The sequence below is a fragment of the Curcuma longa genome, chromosome 2, assembly GCF_044706935.1.
Source record: "Curcuma longa cultivar G26 ecotype Majalengka, Jawa Barat chromosome 2, ITB_CL_G26_1.1, whole genome shotgun sequence".
NCBI lineage: Eukaryota > Viridiplantae > Streptophyta > Magnoliopsida > Zingiberales > Zingiberaceae > Curcuma > Curcuma longa.
This window is the reverse complement of record NC_133862.1, coordinates 15,629,336-15,638,779: the sequence shown is the minus strand read 5'-3', so window position 1 is coordinate 15,638,779 and position 9,444 is coordinate 15,629,336. Positions and strand designations below refer to the sequence as shown.

At 40.6% G+C, this 9,444-nt stretch overlaps 1 protein-coding gene and 1 non-coding gene across 2 annotated transcripts; one reads left to right on the top strand and one right to left on the bottom strand.

Moving 5' to 3' along the window:
• Window positions 1–2,059: 2,059 nt before the first annotated feature.
• On the top strand, window positions 2,060–2,165 carry LOC141822550 (small nucleolar RNA R71). Its single transcript, XR_012601283.1, has one exon. It is a non-coding gene; the product is annotated as a small nucleolar RNA R71 (small nucleolar RNA).
• A 6,057-nt stretch (window positions 2,166–8,222) lies between these two features.
• LOC141821277 (basic blue protein-like) lies at window positions 8,223–9,149 on the bottom strand. Its single transcript, XM_074708685.1, has 2 exons — window positions 8,705–9,149; window positions 8,223–8,618 (listed from the first exon to the last, which is right to left on the bottom strand). The coding sequence occupies exons 1-2, from the start codon at window positions 8,889–8,891 to the stop codon at window positions 8,419–8,421; spliced, it is 387 nt and encodes a 128-aa protein (XP_074564786.1). The 5' UTR covers window positions 8,892–9,149; the 3' UTR covers window positions 8,223–8,418.
• Between the last annotated feature and the right edge of the window lie 295 nt (window positions 9,150–9,444).

Below are 9,444 nucleotides of genomic sequence, written 5' to 3'. Positions count from 1 at the left end.
TTGTTGTTTCTACTATGGCCAACTCATGAATTCATCAAACCCCTAAAAAATAAAACAGATTAAGGGAACGAAATTAAAATGAAACGACTAAAAAGAAAAATCTTGGGTTGCCTCCCAAGAAGCTTTTATTTATGGTCGTAAGCTCGACTCCTATCTTAACTCTAGCTTGGTGCCTTAACCTTGAGGGGTGTGTGTTCCCCTCCTAAGATGACTCCATTATGAGGCCCAAGTTTCATCTTTGCTCTTGTTTGTATAATGTACTTGCTAGCCTTCTTTATTGTGCTTTGTAGTCCATCTGATAGTTGAACATCTAGTGCGATCTTCTCCTTCTTATGCACACCATCTATCCTGAAACAAATGTTCTCATTGTGCAAATAGTTAGTGGCCTTAGATAAGTTAAATTCAATTTTGCTCCCGCCTACCATCAAAGAGAGTTTATGATTTTTCATATCGATTATCGCTTCAGAGGCGGCTACGAAAGGCCTCCCTAGTATGATAGGGATTTTAGGATCTTCCTCCATCTCTAAAACAACGAAATCAATAGGCACTATGAAATCACCTACTTTTACCAGTATATCTTCTAGAATACTCAATGGATATCTACAAGAGTAGTGGGCAAGTTGTAAGGTCATGGTTGTCAATTTCAAGTCTCCTAACCATAATTTTTTACAAATCGAAAGGGATATAAGACTTATGCTTGCACCAAGATTACAAAAGACTTTACTTATCTTTGTCTTCCTAATGGCATATGGTATTGAGAAGCTTTCTGGATCCTTGAGCTTTGGAGGTAGCTTGTTTAGAATTAGTGCACGATACTCCTCTGTCAAGACAATAGTCTTATAGTCCTCTACCTTCCTCTGGTGCACAAGGAGGTCCTTCATAAGTTTTGCAAACTTCAACATTTGGTGTAGAGCATCAAGTAAAGGTATGTCTATGCAAAATGATTTGATCAACTCCAAAAATTTCTTAAATTCCTTATCTTTCTTAGATTTGGCCAATCTTTGGGGGAAAGACACTGGTGGTATATAAGTTCTCAAACGTATTTTGGAGCTTCGTTCGTCCGTCTTCTTCTTAGATTCTTTGTGAGTATCATCAATTCGTCAATGGTTATCCGAGTTGCTCTGTCCTTGTTGATTGAATCACCTTCCTTATCTTTCTTTGGCATAGGTGGTTTCGTCAAGGCTCTCCCACTCCTCAGAATGATGGCATTGCAATGTTCGATGGGGTTTATCTCTGGCTATCTTGGAAATCTCCCACTTATCAGAATGATGGCATTGCAATGTTCAACGGAGTTTATCTCTGGCTATCCTGGAAATCTCCTCGGAGGCCTTGATGATGAGCTAGCGATCTACGCAATTTGACTTTCAAGAATTTTAGTATGGTTCACAAGGCTGTCAATCATACCTTTCATTTGCTTGATAGCCTCCTAAGTGGTTTGCATGTCACTATCAAAACTCCTCGTTCGCTTGGTCTTGTTTGGTCATGAACCATTCGAACATGTTCTCCAGCCTACATATCGGAGATACTTGTTAAACCCCCGTTGATTGCCCATAGTTGCCTTGTCCTCCTTGACCTTGATTGCTCTTGTATGAGAAGTTCGGGTGGTTGCTCGAATCAGGGTTATACGTGTTCGAGTAGGGGTTATTTTTTCGTTGGTTGAAGTTATTGATGGTGTCTACTTGTTCAACCTAGGTCACTTGTCTAAAAATAGCTCCTAGTTGATAACTATCCGCTGCATGTCTTGTCAAACCATAAACCTTACTAGATACCATTAGTTAAGTTCACCGCATTAATGTTGAAAGAATCAAACCTTTTGGTGAACGCACCCATTTTTCCTGTAATTAGGTCTAGGGTGTTTACATCGTACTTACCTACAACCTTCGTAGGGTTATCTCATTCTGATGCCCATTGATAGTGGTTGAGTGTCATGCTCTCTATTAACTCTTTAGCCTCATCTAATCTCTTGTTTATCAGTGCTCCACTAGTTGCGGAGTCTAGAGATACTTTTGTCGCATACGAGATCCCATTGTAGAAGGTATGGATGATAAACCATCTCTCCAATTCATGATGTGGGCATTATTGCAGAAGTCCCTTAAATCGGTCCCATGCCTTGAACAAGGATTCTCCATTTTTCTATGTGAAGATCGTGATGAGATGTCTCAGGTGGGCTATCTTGCTCGGAGGAAAGAACTTGTCAAGGAACCATTGTTCTCATTCGTCCCATGTGGAGATGCAGCCCATTGAAGTGAATGGAACCAAGCTTTTGCCTAATCCCATAGTGAGAATGAGAATAGGAGCAGCATCAGAGGCACCATTATGTTTTAAGGTTATAAAATTTTCTAGAGATACCTCCAAATGCAGATTGGAATCTTCCATAGGTGCTCCTCCATATTGGTTTTGCTGGCCCATATGTATCAATGTGGGCTTTAACTCAAAATTATTGGCATCTATTGGGGGTCGTATGATGCTCGACCTCAGTCCTCTAGTGCTAGGAGCAGTGTAGTCCTTTAGCGGCTTATTATCGTTGTCGGCCATGATTGGTGTTGCTTGTGCTTGCTTCGCTTCTAGTTGCCTTTGTAGGGTTCACTTTTTATGGAAAGTCCTGTCAATCTCAGAACAGCAGGAAGATCTCCTGATTTATTTGACCTGAGCATATAAAGAAAGACATCCTTTTAAAAAGGAAAAGTCTAAAAGGCGATGGAGAAGAAAAAAGGAAAGAAGAGAGAAAATAGAAATTAAGGAAAAAAAGAAAAAGTAAGAAAGGAAAGAAATGTAGATTAACCAAATCATGATTGAACTAATATTGATCTTGACACAGTCTCTGACAACGACGTTAAAAACTTAATAGAAAAAAATCGTAAGTGCATAGATGTCGTCAAGTAATAAAAGATATCGATCTCACAAAGACTGTAAAATTGAGTACTAGTCAGAATTACGAAACACGCTACCTAGACAATCATAAATCACAAGAGTTGAGAAAGAAAAGAAACGAATCAAGAAAACACAAAAGTCTTAAGAGAAAATTGATGTTGGTAAGTGACTCTAGGATTTTGATTTCGCTATGATGATTGTTGATACCCTAACTTTCTTACTTCAATGTTTATACGCATGCATGTTATCTATCCCGAGATATTGATATAGACTTTTAAATTATAACAACGTGCCTACCCAAATATGACAACTACTTTTATGACAACCTTACTAGAGCGACCGCTTTCTTAAGGAGGATCCTATCACAATGTTCCATGGTCCTCTAGGTGTCATCCCCTACTTCATGACGTCGAATTGGGGTTGACACATTAAGCTCTGTGATAGCCAATGGTGCCTTCATGAGCTTTTGGACTACTTTAGTGAACAATCCCTCACATCTAGGTATTTATGGGTCAGAGATTTGAGTTTACCTTTCTGTCATTCTCCACGTCCCGTGGAATATGAAGATGCACAGTTAATATCAAAATCATATATGCACAATAAAGTTAGATCATGGATAAACACATCATATGGCAAGAAAGATAAATAAGTATAAAAGATGAATGTCAACAATATATTGGACTACTCACTCATCTTAGAATCTAGAGGATTACTTCATGGAGATTGAGTTACAAACGAAAGACAAAGAAGAAGATATTGTACAACTTAAATCTAAGAGAAAAGAGAAGAGGAAACTTAATTTTTGTTGGTGCAAGAAGCACTAGAGTTTTGATATTTGACAATACACCTAGGTCTGATCAGTTTGACTAAGGGTTAATCCAAACAGGACTTGATGTTTGGATGTGAGTGAGTGAAGTCTAGTCAGGTCTATTTGACCAGATGACTAGCGAGAAGTCCTAGTTAGTTAGACTAGGCAGTGGAAGTCCTGATCTGGAAGATTGGGCAAAGAAAAGTCCTAGTTTTAGGCTAAGCAAAAGAAACTCCTAGTTGTAGGCTAGGCAAAGGAAAGTCCTAGTTTGGAGAATTAGGTAGAAGTCTTAGCAGGTCGAGTGCACCAGGTGCAAGTCCATGCAGTGTCAGAGGGCCGAGAAGCATGACCAAAGTCCAATCGGGTATGGTTAGGAGGAACAGAGGGTTGGTGAAGTCTGGGCGGTCTGGAGGACCGAGTCACAACAGTAAATTCCTGGAGGCCGAGGACCATGGCTAAGCGGGAAGTCCAACAAGTTTGGAGGACTTGTTGGCAAAATTTCTTCCAAGTGGAGTGGGTGAGGGCGCGTTCCCGGAGTGGAACAATATGCGTCTCTCAGCAGAACCATTTTGTTCTGGAGTATGAGGGCAAGAAACTCGATGAACAATTCCACAAGAGACAAGATGACGATGGAGAGATTGATATTCGCCTCCCCAATCAGAATGAATTGAAAGTATTTTACGATTAAAATATCTTTCAATTTGTTTTTGAAAATTACAGAATATATCTGATAAATCAGATTTTCTTCTCATAGGAAAGAGCCAAGTATATTTACTAAAATGATCAATAAAGGTAACATAATAAAGATAACCGTGGTTAGACACAATAGGTGCAGGGCCCCAAACATCTGAATGAATTAATTCAAGTGGAAAGTTAGAAACATGATCAGATGAAGAGAAAGGTAGTTTATGACTTTTAGATTCCATGCAGGCCCTACATGAATGAGATGGAGGGGAGGTGGAGGAAGTAGGTAAATCATACCCATTGATGATCGATTGAACAATGCGAAGAGAAGGATGACCAAGTCGGGCATGCCAATTTGATTTATTTGTACGCTCACCAATGAAAGCCTTGATTGAAGAATTTTGAAGATAATAAAGGCCATGTTTGATTCCCCAGAAAATAAGATAGTATTTGTCCCGCTAGATTTTATAAAATAATGATTACGATGAAATTCAAAAATGACATCGTTATCAAGACAAAATTGATGTACAGACAATAAATTTTTTGTAATGGATGGGACATGAAAGATGTTGCGCATGCAAAAAGACGATTAGATAAATGAATATATGTGTTTCCAAGGTTAGTAATTTGCAAACCTGAGCCATTGCCTACCTGCACCGTGTCTGAACCATAATATGGTGTTACTTCTGTGAAGATATTGTAATCTGATGTGACATGATGAGTTGCTCCGGTGTCAATATACCATTCAGTAGAAGAAAACTCTGGTGGTTTATCAAGAGTAGGCATGGATGAGAGCACTTTAGGATGCATAGGTGGAATAGTTGATTGTCTTAAACCTTTAGGACCACCAATAAAATTTGTGTCATATCGTCTAGGACATTGAGTACCAATATGCCCAACTCTGAGACAAATTTGACATCTACTTCGAGTATTCGTCATTGAATGAAGAAAAAGAGAGAAGAGGAAAAACGACGATAAATAAAGAGGAGAAAAATATGCGCGCTTTGCGGTGGTGATAGAAGCAAAATTATAGAAAGACGAAAAAAATTAGAGAGATCATGGCTTTGATACCATGTTAAGAGAGGGAAAACCGAAAAAAAAAAAAGTGGAAAGAAATAAAATTTCCTCATTGATAGTTTTCCCATAAGGGATACAATTTATAGGAATATTAAAGTGCTTGGTCAATTGACAGATTAATAAATAAACTGTCAATTGACATATTATAATAGAAAAGTTCTAATCTTAATAATAAATTTTTATCGACTAATTCTCTTTTAAAACTGATCCTCTTTTAGACTTGTTGTAAAAGGGCAACCTTCTCTTAGTCCTTCCAACAAATGAAATTCAGATTTTCTACTCATGTTATTTGGTGTGCTATGCTAGTTCTTGAGGAGCAAGTTATATTTCATCTTCGAGTCCTAAATACCCTTACTAAATCTTATCACTTAATGGTATGAAGTCATCTTCCAATTTTTATATTGCTTAAATTAAGGTACACATGAGATTAAATAAATATTCGTTTAGAAGCTCGCATTGGAGGTGGAGTTTTCTTGTTATGTCCCTACACTTGCTTTGTGCATGATTTAAATTTATATGAAAGTATATGTTGTGGAAAATAAAGTTAATTTTAATTTTAATTCTACTTTTATTGCTTGGTTATTCTTTATCATGTTTGCTTGTCCGTTTATTCTTAAGTTGATTTTTATCTTATTTGTTTCTTATTTGAGATCTATAATAAATTAGATTACATAATTGTATAAATTAATAAAGTAAGAAATTAATTATATCAATAGTTTAGCTCTACGCTTTAGGAGTTACTCTAGCATGGTTATTAATTAACAAAATAATAGATGCAACAATTATATTTAGAGTTTTAGATTTTGTGCTTTGAAAAAGGTGTTTTATCATTTGATATTAAATTGTCAAGATAATAAATGTAGCACTTATATTATAGAGCTTTGGCTCCGTCCTTTAAGAATTGTGTGATTATTTGTAGTCTTGAGCTTCGATTTTGTTTTTTAAAAGTTTACGTGATTACTTATAATATAGAGCAGTTGACTCTGTGTACAAAGAGGACTATTGAGTCTTTTAGCGTGTTCATGGGCTTTGACTAAATTGAGATAATTTTTTTCCACATGAGTGGATTGCAGGTCGTTCACCTTATTTTTATATGAGGCACCTCACGGGATAAATTACGAGTTGTTATTTTTATGTGTGACACTTTTTGGATGGATTGCAAGTCGTTCACCATATATATATATATATATGTGTTTGTATATGTGCATTCACATGATATATTTCATATTGGGTGGATTGCAGATTATTCACTCCATGGACATCACCAACAGGGACAAGTGAGACATAGGGACGTGGCAAGCCTTCCCTGCGCGGCCGTTCGCACGCTTAGCTGTCGGTATTGCAGTTGGGTGTTTGTGAGACTTGAGCATGGGTTGCTGTCGGAGTGGGAAAGGTACCCGGGACCAGTGATGACTGGGTTTAACCAAGTGACATAACAAAGTGAGTGGCCGGGCGGACCGGGCAGACTGAACAACATGCATATGTCGAGTATGGGCACCCAGGCTAAGGGGCTTACGGGAGAATAACCATGAGATGTATCAACTCGGGAGACGACATACGGGAGTGGGGCTGTCCTGGGACCGACTGAGAGCGTACTGTCCCAGGCAGGAGCGGTAAAGGCCCCATCTGGTCGGGCAAGAAGGCAGTGGCCCCTAGCTTGGTAAGCCAGGTGTTGTGGCGGGATGGTCGGGCAAGAGGCCCGGCCAGGCTAAGTATAAAGGGTTAAGCTAATCGGAACGAGCTGCACCAGGAGTTGCCTGGGAAACATTCCAGTAATGTGAAATATCCTCGGGCGAGGCTGTAGCTGCATTATCCCGGGCAAACAGCCGAAAGGCCGAGGTTGGTCGAGCAAGATAGTGTCGAGACTCCTTGTGGTAATTATCCGCTCGGGGAGACCGAGTGTAGGGTCCCCTGACTCAGGTAAGCAACTAAGACCCTGGAGGCCCCAGACACTGAGATCGTGGACCCCGAGACTGGTCAGGTAGGGCGAGATATTGACCTTCCCGACCACGTAGGACCAGGTGAGACCTTCCTGACTGTGGGCTCCAGGACTGGCCAGATAAGGCGAACTACTGATCTTCCCCGTCACGTAGGACCAGGCAAGACCTACCACATCAATAATAATAATAATAAGGTTAGAGATTACAAAAATAAATTGGGAATTGATAAAATATGAATTATGATTTGTTTGGATGAACTATAAGATTAAAGTAGTTATAAAGAAATTTTAAGTTAACTTTGAAATTCAATTGTACTAAGATACCTTTCAAAGTAATAATTATTTTAAAATTGTAAGCAGCATTTTAGTCAAAGCCATACATTTATACAAGAAGTTGATGGACTCGACGATCATATCTAGCATGGTTTCTTGCCAAGTAATGAATGTCCAGTCCACTTGACTCCTGCGATTGGTCAGATCCGGTCGGATCTTTAATCGATAATGCTAGGTGCGACCCATGTTCTACTAGGAGAGACCTGCAGGTTATGTGGTAGACGGCCAGCCTTTATGCCATCTTTACATAAAGACTGCCCTTTGACTATTAATGCAAGGGGATGCGTTTCCATTCAGACTGCCCTACCTATTAGTGTTCCACATTAGTGTTGTGTCCGTCTTCTTCTTCCCTTGATGTCCTATTCAAAGATTCCCCTGAAATCTAGCTGTTTCTGTCTCCTCTCTCATCGGCAAGCATTTAGTAGCCGTGTTCCCAAAATTTATGAGCCAGGGATTAGAAAACAAAGAATTTTTTTTACTTTTTTTAAATTCGCCAGAAAACAACTGAACTTAGAATAAAAATCCAAGCAGCTTCTTCCATTATTTTTCTCATACCTTTTACTGATACAAACTTAACTATCCTACTTTGATTAGCTCGATCCATACAAACTGGAGTCTACTAGTTGAATGGATCGATGTTTATTCAGATCACTCGGTGGCTGATAATTCTCAGAGAAATAGATAAATTACTGATGCAGATCATAGATCAGGCAGCGACGACGGCTATCTTCATGCCGGCCCCGCAGTGGCCGGCGATGCTGCAGATGAAGTAGTTGCGACCTCTGGCGAGGGTGATGCGGTCGTTGCCGGAGGTGTAGGTCCGGGAGCCGCGCGGCACGGAGCAGCCGTTGTAGCCGGCCGCGCTCACCGCCACCACGTTGTGCGCCGAGGGGCTGTACCTGAACACTGCACGCAACACACATCTCTTATATATATATATATATACACACACAAGCAATTATCTTCGAGAAGAGAGGTCGATGATGCATTACCGAGGACGTCGCCGGCGCGGAAGCGCTTCCCGCGGGTCCAGCTGGCCATGTTGAAGGTCCAGCCGCCACTGTCGCCGACGGTGTAGGTGGCGGCGTCAGCGGCGTGGGCGAGGAGGAGGAGGCAGAGCAATGTGCCCAACCCGAGGGCGCGGGTCGCTCGGCCGGCACTGCCACTTCCCTGAGCCATCTCTCTCCTGACCACTTCAACTAAACGAAGAAGAAGAAGAAGAAGAAGAAGAAGAAGAAGAAGAGAAGTAGTATGCGTTGAGTGAAAGTGAGAAGGAAAGGGTGGATTATATAGAGAGAAGGGAAGGGAAGGGTCAAATAATGGTTAAGTGGGGTGGGGGAAAAGCAGGGGGACTGGATTTTGAACAGAAATTGGAACGGGAAGTCGTTGGGAGAATTAAATTACTCAGTTTCGGCCATGTCGGTAAGGGACTCGTAGAACTGTAATTGAAATCGACCAACCACTCGCCTACCCACCCACTGAGCCCGCACTTCCACCTCTGCCAAGGAATTCATTACTTTCGACGAGGGAGTCAGAGCAGTCTCTGTTTCTTTCCTTCACGCTGGAGCCCTGCAGCCAATGGAAGGAAGTCACTTCAGTGTAGCCCCTCGCAGAAGGATTCTTCTTCTTGATCTCTCCACTCCACTGTTCGTCTACCCTCCCTTAAACAAGCTTAGTGGAGTTCGATGATTTGTCTCGAGCTCTGTTTCATAGCAAACGCGGCTACGTTTCT